This window comes from Euprymna scolopes, chromosome 41 (assembly GCF_053919585.1).
Source record: "Euprymna scolopes isolate OS-2025 chromosome 41, ASM5391958v1, whole genome shotgun sequence".
In the NCBI taxonomy this organism is placed as follows: domain Eukaryota; kingdom Metazoa; phylum Mollusca; class Cephalopoda; order Sepiida; family Sepiolidae; genus Euprymna; species Euprymna scolopes.
In genome coordinates, this window is record NC_136522.1 from 69,536,359 (window position 1) to 69,564,155 (window position 27,797).

Here is a 27,797-nt window from a genome sequence, read left to right on the forward strand (position 1 = left end):
TCATCTGCCGAGCAACTTTGTGGAAATGCAGACGTAACGAGAGATAATAGTTAACACTTTCGCTCTGAGTAACGCTGCGTAACCCTGCTAGTCAAATATAAAAAAGGATAATTAAGAAAATAAAACAAAACTGCCTTGTTTTGGACGGGCAATCAAAAATAAAGAATGAAAGGAAAGAGGTTGATAAAAACAGCTTTAATGAGATTGTATGCTTGCTAAATTAACAAGTAATATCATATTCCAAAAAACAGGTTTGTATTACTGTACACATAGATTAAAAAAAGTTGTCAAAAAAACAAATATATAACAAATAAATGTTAGCAAAAACAAGATAAGTTATTTTTCTACCTAACTGGATAAGTTTTTAGTGTTTTTATTCAATGTAACCTGTTTATTCAGCTCAAAAAACATACAGCGTTTACCGATGTATTGGAAAATTTAAAATGGCGCTCGACTCTCTCTTTGACACGGTAAGTTTGGGAAAAGGAGTTAAAAAAAAACTAGACAAACTACTGTTAAAAACCCACCGAATATATGTCAGCCTATGTCACGGTAACATATATTGCGCAAGTTTCTGATGTAGTTTGCTTGAAGCATTGCATGTAATTTACGAGGGACGTTCAGAAAGTAATGCCTCCTATTTTCTTTTTACTCCATCTATTATACAAGATGGAATTGCAAATTGCATATTGCATTATCCCTATTTACGTGTCTCCCCATGAGGGCAGTGTTAGACACAAGGTCGGTTTTTAATGGAGAAAATTCAGTTCCCCAAAAAAAGGGCACTCTGGATAAGAACAAAAATAAAAATTGTCTCAGTCATGAAAAATTTCTTCTCCCCTGACCGAGGACAGAAAAAGTTAAAGTGTAGCATCAAAACAGATACTACACTGTGATCTTGGCCCAAAAGTCAAGCAAACTCCATCGTTATAATGACTAAACTTATGCATTTATGACCTGAAATTTCATCTCAATATTGCAGATATTGACTGTGTGAGACAAAGAAAACAACCTTTGTCATGAACATGTGTTAGAAGCAGAGATGCATGATTGAATTCCTGACAAAAGTGCCTTGAGAATGGTGGTGACTATGTAGAAAAATAAATTCTGGAGCAGAAAAGTTTGCTTGCTTTAATAGTACTACTGCAATGTGGCAGTTACACTCAAACCATGTCGCTACATATCAAACCTTTCAGACTCATTATCTGGTATGATCACTGAAACAAACAAGGGAGAACATAAAAAATACGACTCAGCACTTTTTTTTTTTAATGAAAACAAAAAAAAAACATTTATTCCAGTAATTTCCAACAACACACTTCACTGTTTAAAATATCACTTACACGTTCAACGTGTCTGTCAAGATGCTCTTTCACGCATGTCTTGCTGTCGCTTGCCTTTCCGCTTTTTTGACGACACAGCACATTTTTTATTGCCGCACACGAGTCAAAACACATTCAGTCGTTTCCTTTGCTCGACCATGTGCTATCCTTTATTCTGCCTTTTTTCCCTCCTTCCCATGATGTCAGCACATGCACATTTGCTTAATTTGCATATGTGCTAAGACGGCTGCTGCTGCTAATATTTGTGCTAGTCAGCTATCCTACAGCTGCTGCTGATTTTCTCACACATGCCCATATGCACTTTATTACAATACTAGCGGGGGTACCCGGCGTTGCCCGAGTGTTTGTTTCCGGGACGGGGGGGGGGAGTTTTAAAAAATGTTATGGTAGGTAAGTAGGAAGGATCAAACCCGGAGTCATGAGTAAAAGTAGGAAAATAAAGTGTGAAAAAAAAACAAAAAAAAAAACATCTGCAACGTTAACAGTTCGGTCACCAAGAAAAGTCCATTCCAGTTGTTTAGGAAAAAAAAAAAAAAAAAAAAAAAACGACTACGGTAGGTCGGCGCGAACGTGAAAATATAATGTGAATTATCCTGCACGCTAACCACTACGCCACAGAGCACTGCAGCTTAGTTTAGTGATTTTAAATAACTTGACATGAAAGAACTACGAAGCCAAACCGGTGTTCTCTTCTCAACTGTTCCTTGTGAACGATCCCCAAACGGTGTTAAGTGGTGGCAGGGGGAGGAGGAATTTATTAGAGAGAAAATATTTTACCACTTCCATTGATCTTAACCGATTTTGGCCGTGACTTCTCAGCAGAAAAAGTATAGAAATCTAAGATTATCGAGGAATTTGAGAAATAATAAGCCTATAACACACCTCAGATATTGTTCTGCCGTTTGTGCATACTATATTTGCATGAAATATCTTGATTTTTAATCCTATTAAGGTCAAAATCAGACGGGAAAAAATGAGTTCATTTTATTTATATAGAGATGAGGGCATTGCTTCCTTATATACTATTCCTGTTAGCTCTTCACCTTCTGGAGTTAAAAAAAATAGGAGGCCTTACTTTACTTTTATCTTTATTTGGTGTTCGACTCTCCTACTAGGCACTTGGCATATTTAAGCATCATTAAGAGCTTTCGATAAATTGTGTGCAATAATTATTATTTAGTGTTTGTAGGGTTTTATTATTTTATTCATGGGGGAGTGATTCTAAAAGAAAACCGAAAATCAAAACAAGTAAAAAATAAAACTCAAACAAAAAACAAATAATCAAATATATATATATTTTACAAAGGAGTCACCACTTAATTCCTGGAGGCCACTCGAGGATAAAAGTCAATGAGTATACGGTAGTCAATGGGACAATATCGTAGTAAGAAATAGTATAATGAAGCGATGACATAAAGGTTTACTTCACAGCAGATGTGCTTACAGTAATATCTCATAGGATTAGCGAATCTCTCGACAGAGGCAACCTTTCTAGGGCAATTGCTCTTGACATACCAAAGGCCTTTGATAGGGCATGGCATAAAGGTTTACTTCACAAGATCTCCAGCTATGGTAGAACTGGAAATGTTTTCTCAATTATTAAATCATTTCTCTCTGATAGGCTCATAAGAGTAGTGGTTGATGGGCAGAAATCAGAGGCCTGCAGTATTACTGCTGGAGTCCTTCAGGAGCTCATCCTGGGCCCTACTCTCTCCCTGATCTATATTAATGATCTCCCAAAACACATACTTAAATCATTCGTTGACATCTATACTGATGACACGACCATCTATGGCAACACATCAAAGGCTGTAAATGACAAAGTTCTCTTTCCTCTGATCTTGAGTGTGTGGTACAGTGGGGGAAGAGGTGGCTAGTTACTTTTAATGAATCTAAAACCAAGCTCCTATCTTTACATCATCAATATTCTAATCTCCATCTGGCATCAATTAAAATGGACGGCTCTCATCTTGAGGAGTCTCCAGGTTTTGACAAGCTTCTGGGTTTGACCTTTACTCCTAATCTGAAATGGAACACATACATCAAGTCAGTTGCCAAGGTCACTGGGAAAATGGTGGGATCCTTCTACCGCTCCAGAAGATATCTCACTACTGATGCAATTCTCGATCTATATAAAAGCCAAGTATGTCCAAAGGTGGAGTACTGCTGCCACATCTGGACAGGAGCTGCTAAAAACAGCCTATCCTGTCTTGACAGAGTACAAAATAGACTTCGTGGCTTAGTGGGGGATGCCTTTTCTCTTCCCTGCAACCTCTCTTCCACAGAAGAGACGTTGTGAGCCTATCCTTGTTTTATCGTTATTTCCATCCCAAGTGCTTGTCTGAGCTTCAATCTCTGCCCCCCCCTCGCCAATCTTTCACGATAAACACCTGTCTAGCTGAAACCACTGTCAATAATTTTCCCCACTCTTTATCTGTGCCTAAATCAAAACGTAGATCCCATGAACAAAGCTTTTTTCTTAGAAGTGCACACCTGTGGAACTCTCTTCTGTTTGCCTGTTTCTTATCTAACTACAACTTGGATGTCTTCAAGTCCAACATAAACAAATTCCTGATGAACCGCCTCCTTAAGACACTATCAAATCTCCGATCATCAAATAACGATTACTACGATACTATCCCATTGATTACTGTACACGCAATAGCCCTTATCCCCGAGTGGCTTATGGGCCTTGATAAGTGGTGACCACCATGTAAAAAAAAAAAATCGTTAGTAGTGGAAATTTGGTAAATTGGATTACTTAAGGAAACAGCTCATCAAGAATTTGTTTATGTTAGACTTGAAGACGATCATATTTATCAGCTGTAAAACAAGGAAACAGAAAAGAGTTCCACAGGCTCATCAATAACTTGTTTACATTGGACTTGAAGACAACTGTATTGTAGTCAGTTGGAAAGTAGGGAAATAGTTCTACAAACGTGCAGTTCTAAGAAAGAAACTTTGTTTATGGAATACACATTTAGATTTAGGCACAAAGAGTAAGGGAAATTACTAATAATTGTTTCAGCTAGATGAGTGTGTTTTGGGAAAATTTAGCAAGTGGGGACCATAGATTGGAGATCAGACTTGCCATGAAAATAACAATAGAGCAGAGATGGGCTCGTAACGTCTCTTCTGTGGGAAGTCACAGCACTTTCTTTGATCTTTTATAACTAAGTATAAAGACAACACAATATCAAATAATTTCATTTTCTGATTTTGTTGCATATAAAATTTACAATTCAGCAGATAACAGCAGGAGCAGTTGATTTGAATATTAAATAATAAAAAATAAATATTTGACTGTCGTCGTTTGAGTTAAAGTGACAATAATCGATCATGAGATAGAGTTTGTTAATAGGGATCAGTCCGATGAAACTACAGTGTTAATAGAATAGTGCTCAATAACAAACAGAGCTATATTTCAGTATACTTTTTTTTTTTTTATTTACACAAAAAATTTTTTGGCTACTTATGTGCATACATATTTCAGCTCTAACTTTGTTCAAAGTCTGGCATCATCAGGTTCCTGATAAAGATTCCATGCCGTCATGCGGTAGGTGTGTCAAAAACTGACCTTACGAATGCGTGAAAAAATATTGAATAATTCGACCTCCTGTCTTTCCAAGCTTATAACTACTCGAAAAATGTAATTCAAGCCCTAATTTTTTTTTCAATTAAAGAAGCAAAGACCAAGGTTTCATTTAAAAAAAAAACAAAAAAAACAAAAAAAACAAACGTGGTTTTGAAAAAAAAAAAAAAGTTTTAAACTTCGGACTTTACAGGTAAATTTCTAAAAAAATGCTTTTTTGTTTTAAATTTGAATATATATTATTTATTGATCTTTTATCTTCAATTTGTGATATATAAAACTTTGGTGAGTAAATTAATTATTTACTTTTTAATAGACATTTCAAAATAGGGGGCATGAATTTAAAAAAAACAAAAAAACGGAAAGAGCATAAAATTTCACATTGAACCTGAAAATATCGTAAAAATAGAATCAATAGAAAAATTCTGATAGATTTTTAAAGTGTAAAAATTGAAAAATATTTAACTCGTAAAATGCAATTGATTTCATTACGTAAAAAAAAATGTTTTTTTTAAAAAAAGAAAAAATAATATTTCTATTATTTTTTATACAACTTTTATAGTTTATTTTAGAAGTATTTAGAAGTATAATCCATAAAGAAAATAAACAACCCATTTTTAAAAGAGAAATTACGAGTTTTTTATATTTTATTCGCAGTTTCGTGTCAGGGGTGTCAAAAATTCCCCAAAAATTCTGATACACCTAGTCATGCGGAGACAAGTAAATATGATTTTTTTTTTTTATTATTACGATTGATTATTTCATTTTATCCCGATCGGCCCAGTTTTCCAAGAAAAAGTGGAAAAACCAAGAGGAATATGATATAGATTACTATTTGCCATCTTCAATAAGTTAGGCTAGGTGTTTTTTTTTTTTTTAGATTATCACCAGCATCATGTTCAACTGTGATGGGTTCAAACAAAATGTCAACATGACCATCAAATATAAATAAAAAATTTACACTAAAATATTTATATTCTGTTGGTTTTGTTTGTGACAAACGATAACAAATGGTTCAATCAATTTACATATGGCTGCAGGGCAGCCTTAATTCCTTCTTTGAATGGCGTTCGTTTTGGTTTGATTCCCATTGCCTCAAGACGGTCTGAACTGAGGTAGCTGTTAAAAGGTCGATGGGCTCCAGAACTAGCCGTTTTATCGGCAATAACGTGATCGGTTGAGACACCAAACACACTTCCCATTGTCTGGACCATGTCATACTTTGTCATATTTTCATTTCCGCTCCAATGAAATATCCCAGACATATTTTCTCCTTGGACTTTCTTTTCGGCCATGGAAAGGATAACAGCTGCGACATCATCCGTGGTGGTTGGATGGCGACGTTCATAGTCTGATGTTTTTCGAGTGTCTGTAGTTTGGAGGTTTTTCCACAAGATTGTCACAGCACTTTCTTCGATCTTCTCAATTTGTCCATATAACAGGGGGACACGAAGAATGGCAAAGTCTGATAAAAAAACAAACAAAAAATTAGAGAAAAACAAATAAAAAATTAGCAAAAAACAAAAACAAATAAAAAATTAGCAAAAAACAAAAATAAATAAAAAATTAGAGAAAAACAAAAACAAATAAAAAATTAGAGAAAAACAAAAACAACAACTCTTTGAAAGAAATTTAAAATGTTTTATGAATTAAAAGTAATTACTAACATGTTTTTATTAATTGTCTGTCAATGACAAGTTTGTTGTGCTGGGCGACTTTAACGCCCAAATAGGCAGGAACCACCGCCTGTGGGAGGGAATTATCGGCCGCCATGGCATTTGAAGCTTCAACGCCAATGGCCAATTCCTACTGGGTCTATGTGCAGAACATCAACTCGTGGTAACCAACACCATCTTCCAGCTACCCAAATGACAAAAGACCACGTGGAGACACCCCAGATCCAAATACTGGCACACCCTGAACTACGTTCTGACCAGAGCCAGAGACCAAGGAGACGTCCACATCACGCGATCCCTGCCCAGGACGGATGACTGCTGGATGGATCACAGACTCCTGATGATCATTCGACCACCCAAAAGGACACCTAATAGCGTACGAAACCAACGTTTTGACTGTAGCATGCTCCACAACCCACAGCTGGCACAGAATTTCAGGGAGGCTTGCGAACAACACCTCGCAGGGCCTGTGAGTCAGGCGACAGTAGAGCACCAATGGACCACCCTCAGAGACGCCCTGATCCGTGCCGCGGAGGAGGTACCGGGTCACACCACCAAGAACTGGTTTGATGAGAATGACGTCACCATCTCGTCTAATTTCAGAGAACCAACCTACAGCTGCCAACAAACGTACTCACTGACTGCCAAAGACGGATTCGTGAAGCCCAGAACATCTGGTGCCAGAGAAAAGCTGCTGAGATCCAGCACTTCGCTGACCAACATGACCTGCGCAGTTTCTATGCAGCAACGAAGGAAATTTTCGGTCCCACATGATCATCAGTGGGCAGCCTGAAGGACGCAAATGGGACCACGACCATCTGTGACCGTGAGAGTATCCTGGAAAGATGGAGGTGTCACCTTTAGAACCTCCTTAATGATAACGCTGACACCCCAGATGATCTCTTGAGAATGACCCCACAGCAAAAGTAAACCCAAGATCCACTTTCTACTTTGTGTAGATTTGAATGTTTGTTTAATGCGACACATAAAAATAGGGCGAAACTGTTTGGGGGAATTAATTTTGCCGCTCCTGGGACAGGTATTCTTTGACAAAATAGAAAAAGAAAACTTACTTCCTGCTTTTTTAACCACCTCTTCACCTTGCAACTTGGAAGTACCATATGCATTCAAAGGATTAGGTTCGTCGTCGACCTGGTAAGGCGGTTTCGTGCCATCGAAAACATAATCCGTGCTGATGTAGAGCAACCAGCAATTATTTTCAGCTAAAATGAAAAATAAAAGAACCAAAATGTAAGTCTTAGTAATGATGTGGACCCAAGGTTGAGACCACAGAAGGAAAACATGGAACACGGATTAGGTGTAAGAAAGATATATTAACCAAAAGGTTACAAGGATAGGATAAAGGGTAAGCGGAGCTTACTAGCTGATGGTATCCATACGTACTCAGTACTACTAGTACTCCTGCTGTTTTTACGGTATTATGATACTGCTCCCTAAGAAGGTTATCTCACATCATAGTATAGTACTCGGAAGAGTCTATGACGCAGGTAAGTTTCGGTCTCACAACAGATAAATATCTATAAAACTACTTCATTTACTCACATAAAATTAATATACGAAATGCGTGAACTTTAAGTATTTACTTCAAAAGTGCTCAATACGTAGGTAGAGCTAGTTAGTAATTTATAAATTCGTGCATAAGCCTGAAGAGTCCTAGAGTGGATGAAACGCGGAATATTCAGTGTAGCTTAATCGCCATATATATTTTTAAAATTATATATATATATATATATATATATAAGAGCAAATAGTTAATAAAACATGTTAAAAAACACTTTGAAAAAGAGTTAAAAAACATATTTAATTTTAAAAGGAAACACTAAATAAGTGGATAGTCCTTAATCCGCGGAATTTCAAAGAAATACTTTCCTTCTTATCAGAGGGTAGGAATTAGCAAAATGCGGGATCGGATTTTGCATACAAAAGTATTTGATGAAACAAATAAGTCAAAGATCTTACTTGAAAACAAAAAAGTGAAGTAGAAGGAATATGGTGAAGAAAAAGGTGATTTCACGTGAATGGATAGTCTGGTGAAAGGTAAAGTATCCAATGACGGTAAAATTCAAAATGTATTTTACATATATACATATATATATATATATATATATTATATATTAATACCATAGTACCTTTAACGTACGTATGTACGTGTGTCATGGTTTCCAGATTATAAATTATTTGATCCAGAGATCCTATTTATTAAATAAAAAGGCAAAATGCAATAACATATCACGAACATTAAATTAGCATAAAATACGCTAATTTAATGTTCGTAGTATGTTACCACTCTCCACCCTCCCCTCTAATAAATAAGATCTCCTGATTACCGAAAACGCAATGTAAAAAAAAAAAAAAAAAAATTAAATCCCCCCCCCCTTTATTGCTATAACAGTCCACATCTGTCTACCGTCGGGCCGTGTTTGTCAGTTGAAGTCAGCTCATCTCAAAGTTTTTCCAACTTGCGTTACGAGCCTGTCTCTGTTTTATCGTTATTTCCATGGCAAGTGCTCGTCTGAGCTCCATTCTCTGCCCCCCCCCCCCGCCAATCTTTCACGAAAAACACCCAACTAGCTGAAACCACTGTCAATTTTCCCCACTCTTTATCCGTGCCTAAATCAAAACGTAGATTCCATGAAAAAAGCTTCTTTCTTAGAACCGCACGCCTGTGGAACTCTCTGCCGCTTGCCTGTTTACCCCCTCCCCCCGAATTCAACTTGGATGTCTTCAAGTCCAACACAAACAAATTCCTGATGAACTGCCCCCTTAAGTACTGACACCTCATCAAATCCCCAATACTAACTATTACTACGATACTATCCCACTGATTAGTGTACATACAATAACCCTTATTCCCGAGTGGCTCTTGGGCCTCGATAAATGGTGACCCCCATGTAAAAAAAAAAGAAAAAAACTTCAACTAAGTCACAATCTGCATTCTACCGTGTTCAATCGTAAAACGGTCATCAACTATTGCAAACCCAAAACCGTCCAAAAACTGTTCCTAACTGTCATAAACCGCTGCAACCCCAAGACAGTCCATAAACTGTTGTAAACCCAAGACCGTCTATAAACTGTTCCTGTCATAAACTGTCACAAACCCAAAACTGTTCCTCACTGTTGTAAACTGTCACACACCCAAGACTATCCATAAACTTTGGAGCCCATGGCACAAATGATAGAGACGTTTGATCTCTATGGTTCCAGGTGAGCATTGTCTGAAGATAGCGGTTTCAATCCTACCCAAAGCTGGCCAGAGACGACAACTATGGAAGGCAGTAATTGCCGAGGATGCAGTTAGGAGATTCAGTGTTCCTATCCCGTCATGGTTAACCACATGATGAAGGCCAGAGGAATAGTTGGCCGAAACGTAGTGAAACAACAACACATGAGGATAATAGTCCGCAATAAATAAATGGATAAATAATACAAATTACTCATCTCAATAAGAATTCCAATTAATTAAATAACGTCCATAAACTGTTGTAAACTGTCACAAACCCAAGACCGTCCATAAAATGTTTCTAACTATTGTAAACTATTGCAAAACCCATTGTCTCTCGTCAAAGTGCCCGTAAACTAACTTTGAATACATCTACATTTATATTTGGTCTTTTGTTTCCCAGACGTTGATTAACAATCCTATTCAGCTGCGTTTTGCATACCTTGGTGAACAACTTCCTATGTTCTGATGATAAACTTATTTCTTTTTTACTTCCTAACACATGAGGCGGATGGACGTTGATAGTTTCACATGTTTGGAATATATGTTTACTAAACGAGTTGTGAAAATGCATATTCTAAGAACCTTACCTGCCGCCTTGCAGAGTGTTGACGTTGCACCAACATTGAGTTGGTGAGTGGCTTCTACTTGCTTTTCAACAACATCGGGGCGTCTCTCAGCAGCACAATGAATAATAACGTGCGGCTACAAGTAAAGAGATTATGTCGATCATTTTTACGTAAACGATTATGAAAAAAAAATGGTAAAATTGTAATCATTGGCATGATGTTGTCAACAGAAAAAGAACAAGATTTTTTTTTTTCTACTTTGAATTTTTGCTTTTAATAAATGTGTGGTTCGTAAGCTGTAGAAGATAGCAACCATATTAACTATATATTATGTTCATAAACAAGAAATTAAATTAAATTACCCACTCAAACAAACAAGACATTAAATGCACCACTCAAACAGTGTGCGTGGCTTCCTTCAGTCTTGACAGACTATGGATACCCACTGTAAGGGTGTCTGCGTGTGAAATTTGTGTGACAAGAGTTGCACAGTCATCAACCATGCCTCTCCTGAGTCAACGTTGTTGCATTCCAGTGGCAAGTTGAGGTACAGGACGACTGAAAACAATGCCAAGTTGAGCGGAGAGCACATACAGCGTCTAGAATTCCCAAATGGTCACCCATCTGGTACTGGCCAGGCTCAACGTTACTTAACTTCAGTGATCTAGTAAGAACTGGTGTGTCAAGTGATTATGCAATATAACAAGACATTAAATGAACCACTCAAGCAAACAAGACATTAAATGAACCACTCAAACAAACATGACATTAAATGAACCATTCAAACAAACATGACATTAAATGAATCATTCAAACAAACATGACAAATGAACCATTCAAACAAACAAGACATTAAATGAACCACTCAAGCAAACAAGACATTAAATGAACCATTCAAACAAACATGACATTAAATGAACTATTCAAACAAACATGACATTAAATGAACCATTCAAACAAACAAGACATTAAATGAACCATTCAAACAAACATGACATTAAATGAACCATTCAAACAAACATGACATTAAATGAACCATTCAAACAAACAAGACATTAAATGAACCACTCAAGCAAACAAGACATTAAATGAACCACTCAAGCAAACATGACATTAAATGAACCACTCAAGCAAACAAGACATTAAATGAACCACTCAAGCAAACAAGACATTAAATGAACCACTCAAGCAAACAAGACATTAAATGAACCACTCAAGCAAACAAGACATTAAATGAACCACTCAAGCAAACAAGACATTAAATGAACCACTCAAGCAAACATGACATTAAATGAACCACTCAAGCAAACAAGACATTAAATGAACCACTCAAGCAAACATGACATTAAATGAACCACTCAAGCAAACATGACATTAAATGAACCACTCAAGCAAACATGACATTAAATGAACCACTCAAGCAAACAAGACATTAAATGAACCACTCAAGCAAACAAGACATTAAATGAACCACTCAAGCAAACAAGACATTAAATGAACCACTCAAGCAAACATGACATTAAATGAACCACTCAAGCAAACATGACATTAAATGAACCATTCAAGCAAACAAGACATTAAATGAACCACTCAAGCAAACAAGACATTAAATGAACCACTCAAGCAAACAAGACATTAAATGAACCACTCAAGCAAACAAGACATTAAATGAACCACTCAAGCAAACATGACATTAAATGAACCACTCAAGCAAACAAGACATTAAATGAACCACTCAAGCAAACATGACATTAAATGAACCACTCAAGCAAACAAGACATTAAATGAACCACTCAAGCAAACATGACATTAAATGAACCACTCAAGCAAATATGACATTAAATGAACCACTCAAGCAAACAAGACATTAAATGAACCACTCAAGCAAACATTACATTAAATGAACCACTCAAGCAAACAAGACATTAAATGAACCACTCAAGCAAACAAGACATTAAATGAACCACTCAAGCAAACATGACATTAAATGAACCACTCAAGCAAACAAGACATTAAATGAACCACTCAAGCAAACAAGACATTAAATGAACCACTCAAGCAAACAAGACATTAAATGAACCACTCAAGCAAACAAGACATTAAATGAACCACTCAAGCAAACAAGACATTAAATGAACCACTCAAGCAAACATGATATTAAATGAACCACTCAAGCAAACAAGACATTAAATGAACCACTCAAGCAAACAAGACATTAAATGAACCACTCAAGCAAACAAGACATTAAATGAACATGAACCACTCAAGCAAACAAGACATTAAATGAACCACTCAAGCAAACAAGACATTAAATGAACCACTCAAGCAAACAAGACATTAAATGAACCACTCAAGCAAACAAGACATTAAATGAACCACTCAAGCAAACAAGACATTAAATGAACCACTCAAGCAAACAAGACATTAAATGAACCATTCAAACAAACAAGACATTAAATGAACCACTCAAGCAAACAAGACATTAAATGAACCACTCAAGCAAACATGACATTAAATGAACCACTCAAGCAAACATGACATTAAATGAACCACTCAAGCAAACATGACATTAAATGAACCACTCAAGCAAACAAGACATTAAATGAACCACTCAAGCAAACAAGACATTAAATGAACCACTCAAGCAAACAAGACATTAAATGAACCACTCAAGCAAACATGACATTAAATGAACCACTCAAGCAAACAAGACATTAAATGAACCACTCAAGCAAACAAGACATTAAATGAACCACTCAAGCAAACAAGACATTAAATGAACCATTCAAAATAACAAGACATTAAATGAACCACTCAAGCAAACAAGACATTAAATGAACCACTCAAGCAAACATGACATTAAATGAACCACTCAAGCAAACATGACATTAAATGAACCACTCAAGCAAACAAGACATTAAATGAACCACTCAAGCAAACAAGACATTAAATGAACCACTCAAGCAAACATGACATTAAATGAACCACTCAAGCAAACAAGACATTAAATGAACCACTCAAGCAAACAAGACATTAAATGAACCACTCAAACAAACATGACATTAAATGAACCACTCAAGCAAACAAGACATTAAATGAACCACTCAAGCAAACAAGACATTAAATGAACCACTCAAACAAACAAGACATTAAATGAACCACTCAAGCAAACAAGACATTAAATGAACCACTCAAGCAAACAAGACATTAAATGAACCACTCAAGCAAACAAGACATTAAATGAACCACTCAAGCAAACAAGACATTAAATGAACCACTCAAGCAAACAAGACATTAAATGAACCACTCAAGCAAACAAGACATTAAATGAACCACTCAAGCAAACATGACATTAAATGAACCACTCAAGCAAACAAGACATTAAATGAACCACTCAAGCAAACAAGACATTAAATGAACCACTCAAGCAAACAAGACATTAAATGAACCACTCAAGCAAACAAGACATTAAATGAACCACTCAAGCAAACAAGACATTAAATGAACCACTCAAGCAAACATGACATTAAATGAACCACTCAAGCAAACAAGACATTAAATGAACCACTCAAGCAAACAAGACATTAAATGAACCACTCAAGCAAACAAGACATTAAATGAACCACTCAAACAAACATGACATTAAATGAACCACTCAAGCAAACAAGACATTAAATGAACCACTCAAGCAAACAAGACATTAAATGAACCACTCAAGCAAACAAGACATTAAATGAACCACTCAAGCAAACAAGACATTAAATGAACCACTCAAGCAAACAAGACATTAAATGAACCACTCAAACAAACATGACATTAAATGAACCACTCAAGCAAACAAGACATTAAATGAACCACTCAAGCAAACAAGACATTAAATGAACCACTCAAACAAACAAGACATTAAATGAACCACTCAAGCAAACAAGACATTAAATGAACCACTCAAGCAAACAAGACATTAAATGAACCACTCAAGCAAACAAGACATTAAATGAACCACTCAAACAAACATGACATTAAATGAACCACTCAAGCAAACAAGACATTAAATGAACCACTCAAACAAACATGACATTAAATGAACCACTCAAGCAAACAAGACATTAAATGAACCACTCAAGCAAACAAGACATTAAATGAACCACTCAAACAAACATGACATTAAATGAACCACTCAAGCAAACAAGACATTAAATGAACCACTCAAGCAAACAAGACATTAAATGAACCACTCAAGCAAACAAGACATTAAATGAACCACTCAAGCAAACAAGACATTAAATGAACCACTCAAGCAAACAAGACATTAAATGAACCACTCAAGCAAACAAGACATTAAATGAACCACTCAAGCAAACAAGACATTAAATGAACCACTCAAGCAAACAAGACATTAAATGAACCACTCTAGCAAACATGACATTAAATGAACCACTCAAGCAAACAAGACATTAAATGAACCACTCAAGCAAACAAGACATTAAATGAACCACTCAAGCAAACAAGACATTAAATGAACCACTCAAGCAAACAAGACATTAAATGAACCACTCAAGCAAACATGACATTAAATGAACCACTCAAGCAAACAAGACATTAAATGAACCACTCAAGCAAACAAGACATTAAATGAACCACTCAAGCAAACAAGACATTAAATGAACCACTCAAGCAAACAAGACATTAAATGAACCACTCAAGCAAACAAGACATTAAATGAACCACTCAAACAAACATGACATTAAATGAACCACTCAAGCAAACAAGACATTAAATGAACCACTCAAGCAAACAAGACATTAAATGAACCACTCAAACAAACAAGACATTAAATGAACCACTCAAGCAAACAAGACATTAAATGAACCACTCAAGCAAACAAGACATTAAATGAACAACTCAAACAAACATGACATTAAATGAACCACTCAAGCAAACAAGACATTAAATGAACCACTCAAGCAAACATGACATTAAATGAACCACTCAAGCAAACAAGACATTAAATGAACCACTCAAGCAAACAAGACATTAAATGAACCACTCAAGCAAACAAGACATTAAATGAACCACTCAAGCAAACAAGACATTAAATGAACCACTCAAGCAAACATGACATTAAATGAACCACTCAAGCAAACAAGACATTAAATGAACCACTCAAGCAAACAAGACATTAAATGAACCACTCAAGCAAACAAGACATTAAATGAACCACTCAAGCAAACAAGACATTAAATGAACCACTCAAGCAAACAAGACATTAAATGAACCACTCAAACAAACATGACATTAAATGAACCACTCAAGCAAACAAGACATTAAATGAACCACTCAAGCAAACAAGACATTAAATGAACCACTCAAACAAACAAGACATTAAATGAACCACTCAAGCAAACAAGACATTAAATGAACCACTCAAGCAAACAAGACATTAAATGAACCACTCAAACAAACATGACATTAAATGAACCACTCAAGCAAACAAGACATTAAATGAACCACTCAAGCAAACAAGACATTAAATGAACCACTCAAGCAAACAAGACATTAAATGAACCACTCAAGCAAACAAGACATTAAATGAACCACTCAAGCAAACAAGACATTAAATGAACCACTCAAACAAACATGACATTAAATGAACCACTCAAGCAAACAAGACATTAAATGAACCACTCAAGCAAACAAGACATTAAATGAACCACTCAAGCAAACAAGACATTAAATGAACCACTCAAGCAAACATGACATTAAATGAACCACTCAAGCAAACAAGACATTAAATGAACCACTCAAATAAACATGACATTAAATGAACCACTCAAGCAAACAAGACATTAAATGAACCACTCAAGCAAACAAGACATTAAATGAACCACTCAAGCAAACAAGACATTAAATGAACCACTCAAGCAAACAAGACATTAAATGAACCACTCAAGCAAACAAGACATTAAATGAACCATTCAAACAAACATGACATTAAATGAACCATTCAAACAAACATTACATTAAATGAACCACTCAAACAAACATGACATTAAATGAACCATTCAAACAAACATGACATTAAATGAACCATTCAAACAAACAAGACATTAAATGAACCATTCAAACAAACAAGACATTAAATGAATCATTCAAACAAACAAGACATTAAATAAACCATTCAAACAAACATGACAAATGAACCATTCAAACAAACAAGACATTAAATGAACCATTCAAACAAACATTACATTAAATGAACCACTCAAGCAAACAAGACATTAAATGAACCATTCAAACAAACATGACATTAAATGAACCACTCAAGCAAACAAGACATTAAATGAACCACTCAAGCAAACAAGACATTAAATGAACCACTCAAGCAAACAAGATATTAAATGAACCACTCAAGCAAACATGACATTAAATGAACCACTCAAGCAAACAAGACATTAAATGAACCACTCAAACAAACATGACATTAAATGAACCACTCAAGCAAACAAGACATTAAATGAACCACTCAAGCAAACAAGACATTAAATGAACCACTCAAGCAAACAAGACATTAAATGAACCACTCAAGCAAACAAGACATTAAATGAACCATTCAAACAAACATGACATTAAATGAACCATTCAAACAAACATTACATTAAATGAACCACTCAAACAAACATGACATTAAATGAACCACTCAAGCAAACAAGACATTAAATGAACCATTCAAACAAACATGACATTAAATGAACCATTCAAACAAACATTACATTAAATGAACCACTCAAACAAACATTACATTAAATGAACCACTCAAACAAACATGACATTAAATGAACCATTCAAACAAACATGACATTAAATAAACCATTCAAACAAACAAGACATTAAATAAACCATTCAAACAAACATGACAAATGAACCATTCAAACAAACAAGACATTAAATAAACCACTCAAACACATGCACATTATTAGGTACCTGCAAAATGAATAGAATACAAGAACATGTTTACCCCTCCCTTTACTTAAAAATTCACCAAAAATCAGGAAATTAACAATTTTAATGAAATTTTCAGTATTTATCAACTAATGAGCACGGAATATAATGAACCCAGTATTTTTATTTGAATTTTAGTGGAAATGTATTTTGTTTAAACAAAAATATCTTTACTAAAGTTATGCTTTTCAGGGGTATAAAAAAAATTTATTTTTATTTTTTCATGAAAATAAAGCATCGTAAATTGTAACAATAAAAAAATTATTTTTTCAGGAACATTACAAAAAAAGCCGCTAAAATCTGTATTACTGAAATCAATATAACTCAAAGAAAAATTAATTTCTCGAACTACCGATATTATCAATGAATCAAGCATTTTTTATTTAATATTTTCACATAAAAAAATTTATAATTGCAAAAATATTTCTATTTTTTTTTTTAGATTATATGTTTCGCATAATTTTTGATATGTAAGATTTTAATATTTTCCTTGCTCACATGAATGTAAAACTTTCGGTGTAACATAATTTTTTTTATATAATCTTGAAATAAAAAAAAAAAAAATTTTAATTTAAAAGCAGGAGCATAGAAAAATAATTAAATTAAAAAATAGTAAAAAGTATACAAACGTTCACAATAGGAATGTACGAATGCACAGCTGGAGGGGAAAAAAAAGAAAGCCAGCACTCCCTACTTCCCCTTAACTCCCTGACGTCATTTTCAGATAGCCTTTGAAGTTTCTGTCATTTTGAGCCTCCATAGAATTCACATTTGGATCATTTTTCCTTTGTTGTGATTGTGTGAAGCCAGAATCTTTTGCTTTTGGGGGCTGATTAAGCTATTTTTTGTACAAACAAGGTGTTTTTTTTTTTATTTAATTCAATATCTTAGAACTTTACTAATTCTTTGAAACAGACCCAGAAAATTAATATTTATCTTTCAAAGGATTTTTACAATTGAATTTATTTAACTTCAAATTTAGCTGAATTTGTCAACTTCTGATTATCGCCGTGAAAACATTTTTCATTATAACTCTTTTTATCACGTGTACAAATATTTTTTTCTTTTTGGAAATTAACTTGAGGTTTTAATCTTTCAAATACAATTAAAAAGTACTTAAAAACCTGCAAAAATATTATGAAAAACCCGCTTTCAAAACTATGTCCCTGAATTTTTTTTCCGTCATTTTTGCCCATACCAACGTCAACCCTTGTTGAAGGCATTTGATTAAAAAAAAAAAAAAAAAAAAGCGCATGTATTATCATGATTTAAATTTGAAGTAACAAAAAAAAAAAAAAAAACAATCAATAAATATTGGTCAAATTTTTTTAATGAAAATTACACGAGACATTAAGCCACTTGCTGTAAGAAATTAAGCCTAATAATAATAAAGTGACAGGAAGGTAAAATCACTTCCAAGCCTAAAAAAGACCCTACTCGCAGCGTTCAATCCTCTTGACTCCAAAAAGCCTAGTCAAAAAGTAAGCTTTTCAACAGATCAACAAGAAAGATAAGGGTTACAAGACTGGCTGACAAAACAAGTTTACACCAAAACAATGATTTAAAAGAAAGTTGAAAAAAAAAAAAAAAAAAAAAATCTTACCTTAAAATTCTGAACTGCTTTGAAAACTTCATTTTCCTTAGTCAAGTCCAACGCAATGAGGTCCTCCTTCACTCGGGTGAACGCTGTGCCAAGAACTTCCCAATTTTGGGATTGAGAAGTGAAAGCCCTTTTTACAACACGACCCAACAGACCAGATGCACCAGTTATCAGAGCGCGGTACTTTCCAGACGAAGACATTTTGCAGATATTCTTGATTAAAAAAAAAAAAAAAAAAAAAAAAAAAAATTCAGAACTTTTCAGACAAGGGTTGTATTATTCGGACTGCTATTTTCATCTTTGTTGTTATTTAAAATGGTTTCGACAACGTAACCTCGAACTTTAACATCCTGGTAAATTTATCTATTCATTATCACTGTACCATCATCTTTGCCCACTAGTAGCATCATAATATTATCAGCATCATCAGTTGTTTATGATGATGACGACGATGAGGATCATTCATTCAATCGGATGATTATTGTTGGCATTCGTTTCTCCCAATATCTTTCTAGTTAGAATTCTTTCCAGAAAGACATTGGGTTACTTACAAAAAGAACTACATGAAGGTTGCCAACATCAGTCTTTCTGTGGAACTCACAGAATTATATAGTCTTCCTTAATACACATATTTTTAATTTTTTTTTTTTTAAATAAATACCACTTTTATATTTGTTGTAAACGAGAATTCCCCCCCCCCTTTACTGAAGGTAAATGAAAATGCATCCAAAAAATTTCAAATCAAAAGTTACAAATGTTATAATGGTAACCAAAAAAAATCGGAGGCCTGCAATATAAATGCTGGAGTCCCTCAGGGGTCAATCCTGGGCCCAACTCTCTTCCTGATCTACATCAATGACCTCCCTAAACACATACTTAAATCATTCGTTGACATCTATGCTGATGACACGACCATCTACGGCAACACATCAAAGGCTGTAAATGACAAAGTTCTCTCGGATTCTCTCTCCTCTGATCTCGAGCGCGTGGTTCAGTGGGGGAAGATGTGGCTAGTTACCTTTAATGCATCTAAAACCAAACTCCTATCCTTACATCATCAACGCTCTGATCCCCAGCTGGCATCAATTGTGATGGATGGCTCTCGTCTGGGTGAGGCCCCGTGTTTTGACAAGCTTCTGGGTTTGACCTTTACTCCTGATCTGAAATGGAACACGTACATCAAGTCTGTTGCCAAGGTCACAGGAAAGATGGTGGGATCCTTCTACCGCTCCAGAAGATATCTCACTACTGATGCAATTCTCTATCTATATAAAAGCCAAGTACGGCCAAGGATGGAATACTGTTGCCATATCTGGGCAGGAGCTGCCAAAAACAGCCTATCATGCCTTGACAGAGTACAAAATAGACTTTGTGGTTTAGTGGGGGATGCCCTTTTCTCTACCCTGCAACCCCTCTCCCACAGAAGAGACGTTGCGAGCCTATCCTTGTTTTATCGTTATTTTCATGGCAGGTGCTCGTCTGAACTCCAATCCCTGGTCCCCCCTCGCCAAACTTTCACGAAAAACACCCGTCTAGCTGAATCCACTGTGAAAAATTTCCCCCACTCTATATCTGTGCCTAAATCAAAACGCGGATTTCATGAGCAAAGCTTCTTTCTTAGAACTGCACGCCTGTGGAACTCTGTTCCGTCTGCCTGCTTCCCTCCGGACTACAACTTGGATGTCTTCAAGTCTAATGTTAACAAATTCCTAATGAACCGCCCCCCTAATTAAACACTTCATAAAATCTCCTCACTAACGTGATGTACTTTCAATAACCCTTATCCCTGAGTGGCTTCCGGGCCTTGATAAGTGGTGATCACTGTGTAAAAAAAAAAAAAAAAAAAAAAAAAAATGGAATAAGGTCTAATAATGAAAAAAAGAAAAACAATTTTCATTTATCCAGTAATGGACAAGTTCAGGGGCAAATTTGGTGAAATTTGATTTTTTTTTATGGTATATTAGCAAGAGTACTTGGCATTGCCTGGGATTTAATGAGAAACATTCCTTCTTTACACTCCGCTCACTACACTAACACTGGACAACTAGTCTATTACTCATTCATGCATTCCAGCACTAAAGCCAACAGAGCCTTGACCATTGTTTCGATGACATTTCTCCGTTTACTTGGATATGGTTTTAATCTTGTGCTTTGTTTTCTCCCTTTGAGAATGGCTAAGTTTATTTCTAATCGCCTAAGGCGCTCATACTATGAATTGCCTATGGGGCTGCCCAGGCAGTTTTTGCTAAAGTGTTCTTTCTCTAGTTTGCTGGTTTTTCAAATCCCCTTTCCTGATCCTTGTGTCACATCATTCCGTTATGAGAGGAAGATAAATGACCGCTTGTTGCTTTAGTTATGGGCAAGTTCAGGATAAATTCTGTGAAATTCGATTTATGGTATATTAGCAAGAACACTTAGCATTGCCCAGGATTTAATGAGAAACACTATGCCTGTTTTACAGAAAGATTGATCACCAGTATATGTATGGCAAAGTGCAGGACAGAACGAGTAACCATTCTTTTTTTTTTTTTTTTGTATTTTTCAGGTTAAATAGATAAGCAATGAAAAACTATTTTATCATTCATTTTATTTTTTTTTTTGGTGGAAATATTTTCTAAAAAATAAACAAGAAAAAGATACCGTTTTTAACTAGAAATTTATAAACAGAGCTTTTTCGGAATAGGTATCCAGAAATTTGATGTTGTGACTTAAGCAGTCCCAACTGCGAAGGTCACGTATTGAAACTGTGCACACACGCGCGGTCGGCAGGCTAGAGTACAGAGTGATAAGTGCAGTCAAAACTGATGTCGCCGTAGTAGTTGACCTCACAGTTGCCAGGGTTAAACACCTGTGAGAGAACAGGTCGATATGAAGAAGCAAGACGAGAGAGAAACGAGTCAAAAAATGATGGTAACCATTGCGCTGTGTTTGAAATCTGCCCACCTCTTGTCTGCCGACCGAAGCACACAACACAAAGCGAGAAATAAAAGATTTTATATTTGTCTAGCAAACAATTTTTTTTTGCAAATTCTTTTTTTTGGGTTTGTATTACTGTATACATAGATTCGAAAAAGTTGTAAAAAACAAAAAAAAACAAATATATAACAAATAAATGTTATCAAAGGCAAGATAAGTTACTTTTCTACCTAACTGGATATGTTTTTCGTGTTTTTATTCAATGTAACATGTTTATTCAGCTCGAAAAGCATACAGTGTTTACCGATGTATTGGAAAATTCAAAATGGCGCCCGACACTCTCTAACACGGTAAGTTCAGGAAAAGATGTTATAAATAATAAACTAGACAAAATAATGTTCGAACTGCGCTCATTATATGTTACTGTGACATAAGTTGACATATATTCAGCGTTTTTTAAATAGTATTTTGTCTAGTTTATTATTTATAACACCTTTTCCGAACTTACCATGTTAAAGAGAGTGTCGGGCGCCATTTTGAATTTTCCAATACATCGGTAAACACTATGTTTTTCGAGCTGAATAAACATGTTACATTGAATAAAAACACGAAAAATATATCCAGTTTGGTAGAAAAGTAACTTATCTTGCCTTTGATAATATTTATTTGTTATATATTTGTTTTTTGACAACTTTTTCGAATCTATGTGTACAGTAATACAAACCCCTTTTTTCTTTAGCTGACGAGAAACTGCTGTTTGTTCAACGCGGTTACATCACACGAACATAGAAAGCCGAATCGAGTTGTGGAACAAGATGAGAGGATAAATGAGATTTAGAAGCAACGAGCGAGCACTCACTACTGTTTTGATTATGGTTATTTTTTATTTATATAGATATTTTTATTTATATAGATATTTTTATTTATATAGATAGTGAAAACAATGCAAATATGGCAACAATACATTTTTATATAAGGAAATAATTTTATAGAATGAAACATCTCATCTCCGTCGCATTTCAGGACACTTCACCACCAAATCCACACGACTTCTCCAGTTCTCTCGATCTCGTATGACAGTTTGCAGGTCACAAACACTGTCCAATCCTGTGTCCTGGAGCAGGTTGTCAATGTAGGTCATTCTTCTTCTACCATGGTTTGGGTGTCCATCTTTGTATCTTGTCGAACTCGGAAATGTTTCAACAGAACTTAGGAATCTGGACGGAATTTCGAGCAGAACTTCTTATTTACTTCACGGGGGTGGCATGCTCTTGTTCCGTCAGCCATAACTGGATAGAGTTCCTAAGTAATTCGCAATTGTATTGAGGACTGAACCTTCAACAGTCAGGAGAAGGTCACTTTTTACAATTGATTTTTCCAAGTACTCCAACCACTGTGCCACGGGTCCTTGCAGACAAAAAAAAAAAAAAAAAAAAAAAAATACAATTGCGAATTACTTAAGACCTCTATCCAGTTATGGCTGACAGAACAAGAGCAAGCTACCCCCTTGAAGTAAATGAAGGGTTCCGCTAGAAATTTTGTCCAAATTCCCGAGTTCGACAGAAACATTCCCAAGTTTGACATGATACACATCAAGAAGGTCGAAGGTTACATCGATCGAAACATTGTGAAAATAAAATCACATTCGATAAATCCAAATAATCTTTAAATGTTGAAATTTGGACTTTTTTTTTTTTTTTTGGTAATCTGATAGATTAGTATCCAATTGATAATAATTCACTGAAAAGATGAAAAAAAAAAATCCTTATTGAGATTAGCAATTACAGCGGCATAAAGAAATTAAAGAAATTACAGAAATGTCTGCATAATGTAGGTACGGGCAAAAATAAACGAATAAAGATATGGGGGACCTAGTTTTGAAAGCAGATTTATCAATTTTTTTTTTTTTTTTTTGATTGTATTTGAAAGATTAAGGACTAAACTTAATTTCATAAAGGAAAAAAAACTATTTATACACGTGGAAAAAAAAAGTTGTGAAAAATGTTTTCACGGCGAGCTAACCAATTCAGCTAAATTTTAAATTTACATAAATTCGGTGCTAGTGCACTTACTGATCCGCGCTATTTTTTTTAAATCGTATTTCCAAGTTTTTATTTTATTCAATTGTAAGGTTAAAGTACAGAATAGGTACAAACAAACACCCTCCCCCTCCCCATGTTAAGATTTTTAAATAATAACGTTATTTCAGCACGGATACACTGCACTAGTACCATAAATTCGTTGTAAAAATCCTGGTACTCATTGGGCGTTGAGGTCTATGGAGACCAGCAGAAAAAAAAAAAACAAGCGTCGCTCCCTTCCTGGTGCATGCGTTTGGAGATAAATATTAGTTTTCTGGGTCTATTTCAAAGATAATTAGTAAAGTAAAGCCCTTAGATATTGAATTAAAAAAAAAACACCTTGTTTGCACAAAAAATAGCTGAATTAGCCCCAAAACCGAATGACTTTGCCGTTCGCAAAAGCGCAACAACATTAAAAAACAGTAGTTTTATAAATACGGAATATACGGATGCCTCCAAACTGAGACAGTCGAAAAGCTGTCTGAGAATGCACGTACCTAGTATAATGTACGTACCACCAGTCACGGGACGGAGATGAAAAACTCCAAAAATCACGTAATTTGATCAAGTAGTTTTATTCGAGAAAAATCAATTTTTGCTGTTTCGACGAGGATGAAAAAAGGCGTCACAATGAATCGGTGGACAAAGGCAGACAACCCGAGTGTACGTGGCGTGGAGATGTCAAACCAATCACTGATTACCTCCCCTTTATTATGATCAGTAAAATATGTCACTTATCGAGGGGGAAAAATGGCAAATTTGTTTTCCGTAAATAAAAAAGAAAAAAAAAAAAAAACTACTCGATCAATTTTTGTAATTTTTGGAATATAAAATCTTCTACTACTACTACTCGTCACGGAATGAAGATTGAAGTACCATAGAAAAGTTTTGGTAAATTTTTACAATGTTGCCTCCCCATCCCCACTGCCCCAGCGTATTATAACCCCCCCCCCCCATGTTAAGAACGGCTTTCAGAATAAACACCCCAACCTCAAAAGCCGTTCTAAAATGGGAAGGTTGGAGGGGGGGGGGAGTACTCCGAAAGCCGTCCTTAACATGGAGTGGTTTGGTTGGGGGTGTTTATACTACGGCGTAAGTATTACTACGCTGAGGCAGGTCGTAAACAAATGCCAAAATTTTTCTTTCATTTCTGTTTATCGCTATAATTTAAAAAAAAAAAAAAAAATAATAATAATGGGGGTTCGGCGTGTACACCTTGTTCACGTCGACTTTAAAACAATAAGTTTGGTTCAGTAAAAGCGGAACATTTTTATATCAAGACAAAGTTTTTATCTGACACCGTTTTCGGCGGTTAGACGATTATTTACGAAGGTTCTTTTAAAAGTAGAAGCATTTTACATTTTGAAAATATAAAACCTTGCGACTGTATTTTCTCGGCAAAAAAAAAAAAAAAAAAAAAAAACTCCTGTCCAGATGTAAAATAATCTTTATCTTTTGGAAAAGAAAATGCAGTCAGTTTTGGTCCGGTTTTATAAATCCTGCAGCAATTTCTTTAAAAATTAAAAAAATAATGACTAGTCGTCTATCACTACGGCTATATCTCGGTGGCCGCGTTATCACTCAGCCGTGACTGACCATTGCACTTTATTGTGCGACGTCAACAGATAATGTGATTAATGGAACGGTCTTCTATTTACGTAGGCTACACTCGACCCGACTAGGTTATTCTGCGCATTTACCTATTTATTTATTTTTTTTAAATAAGGCACTTTTACTTTTGTTACCGTGCTGAAATAAGAACGTTATTTAGAAAGCCATTCTTAACATGGGGAGGGGGTTTTCTAACTATTCTCTTTCACTTAACAATTTCATAGAAAAGATATAAAACTTGAATCACTATTAAAAAAAAAAAAAAATAGCGTGGTAACAGAAGTGCATAAACACCAGAAAGAATGTAGATACTTACGCAGTAATCGAGCTATTTTTTTTGGGGGGGGGTGTATTACTGTACACAGATTCGAAAAAGTTGTCAAAAAACAAATATATAACAAATAAATGTTATCAAAGGCAATATAAGTTACTTTTCTACCAAACTGGATATATTTTTCGTGTTTTTATTCAATGTAACATGTTTATTCAGCTCGAAAAACATGCAGTGTTTACCGATGTATTGAAAAATTCAAAATGGCGGCCGACTCTCTCTTAAACACGGTAAGTTCGGGAAAAGGTGTTATAAATAATAAACTAGACAAAATACTATTAAAAAAACCACCGAATATATGTCAACTTATGTCACGGTAATATATATTGAGCGAATTTAATTTCTAACAGTATTTTGACTAGTTTATTATTTATAACACCTTTTCCCGAACTGACCGTGTTTAAGAGAGAGTCGGCCGCCATTTTGAATTTTTCAATACATCGGTAAACACTGTATGCTTTTCGAGCTGAATAAACATGTTACATTGAATAAAAACACGAAAATTATATCCAGTTTGGTAGAAAAGTAACTTATCTTGCCTTTGATAACATTTATTTGTTATATATTTGTTTTTTGACAACTTTTTCGAATCTCTGTGTACAGTAATACAAACCCCAAACCCCAGTACTTACTTGTCATGTCGAAAATAGTAATATATACGAAAATTACGAAAATCCATCGAATATTACTTAGAAGTAATTTTTACGGAAAATTAAGGGAAATTTTATTTTCCTTATACGTGAATACCGATACACTTTTTTTTTTTTTTTTTTTAACTAAAAAACAATAGCAGTTGTTCTATCCGATAAATTTTCGTAATTCTTGGATATATCAATATTTCCGACATTAAGTACGTAATATTGTTTTGGCTTAAAATCACATTAAAAAGAAAATCGAGATGTAAACTATCTTAACAAGCAGTAAAAACTCCCACGTTAAAAAAAAAGAAATTTTTTTTAAATAACATTATTGTCTATAATTGTGCACAAAGTAATCATTATTGTTATTTATAATTCACGACTTAAATTGATTTTGTTGGAAATAATTTACGTTGTCGGAAACTTTTTTTTTTTTTTTTGTTTTTTTACAAAACACTTTTTTTCTTCTTTGTGCACACAATAGAACTTACCGGTTAGTTTAAATTAAATATTTAATTAATAAATTAGTAAAAAATGAATGTTGCGAATCCGAAGTAACAAAGTGAACAATTCGTTCAACTCACCTTTCACGGCGAAAATCGGTAAAAGAAAAAAAAAAAAACCTGTTTTAAAGTCGATTATCACGTGACATGAAGGTGACGATCGGCTAAACTTTTTTTTTTTTACAATAGTTTATGAACTGAAGATCTCCTGAATTTTGAATACATATAAAAAAAATAAACAGAACTAATATAATCAGTGGTCTTGCAAGGCCACAGGGGAGACAACCGAAGCAGCAAAACTGAAGCTGGCTTGCCAGGACACTATATACAAATGTAGGCAAATTTGGGTATATTTTATTGGTTTGAAATACAGGTTCTTTTATACCAATTGTCATAAAATTTTAACCATAGAATAGTATTATAATTTTCCAAAAGTCTGCAAATTTTCATGTAGTTTCGTCCAATAGAACCAAAGATTTGAACCTTTCAATATTCAATTTAGCTACGAGTACCATATATATATATATATATATATATATATATATATATATATATATATGAACAAATGATTAATAAAACATGTTAAAAGACATCTTGAAAAAGAGTTAAAGACATATTTAATTTTAAAAAAGGAAACACAAGTGGATAGTCCTTAATCCGCGGAGTTTCGAAGAAATACTCTCCTTCTCATCAGAGG

The 27,797-nt window shown here is 34.8% G+C and overlaps 1 protein-coding gene across 7 annotated transcripts; it reads right to left on the reverse strand.

The window, feature by feature from the left end:
• Positions 1 to 5,549: 5,549 nt before the first annotated feature.
• On the reverse strand, positions 5,550 to 27,387 carry LOC145266605 (methionine adenosyltransferase 2 subunit beta-like). Of its 7 annotated transcripts, none has more exons than XM_080122493.1 (5): positions 27,182 to 27,387; positions 19,024 to 19,233; positions 10,443 to 10,557; positions 7,685 to 7,834; positions 5,550 to 6,400 (listed from the first exon to the last, which is right to left on the reverse strand). In XM_080122493.1, the coding sequence occupies exons 2-5, from the start codon at positions 19,219 to 19,221 to the stop codon at positions 5,955 to 5,957; spliced, it is 909 nt and encodes a 302-aa protein (XP_079978619.1). In that variant the 5' UTR covers positions 19,222 to 19,233; positions 27,182 to 27,387; the 3' UTR covers positions 5,550 to 5,954. The 7 variants fall into 7 exon arrangements, with proteins under 7 accessions (XP_079978619.1, XP_079978622.1, XP_079978623.1 ...); XM_080122496.1 differs by having other exon boundaries at positions 27,221 to 27,357; XM_080122497.1 differs by having other exon boundaries at positions 27,089 to 27,198.
• Positions 27,388 to 27,797: the final 410 nt, after the last annotated feature.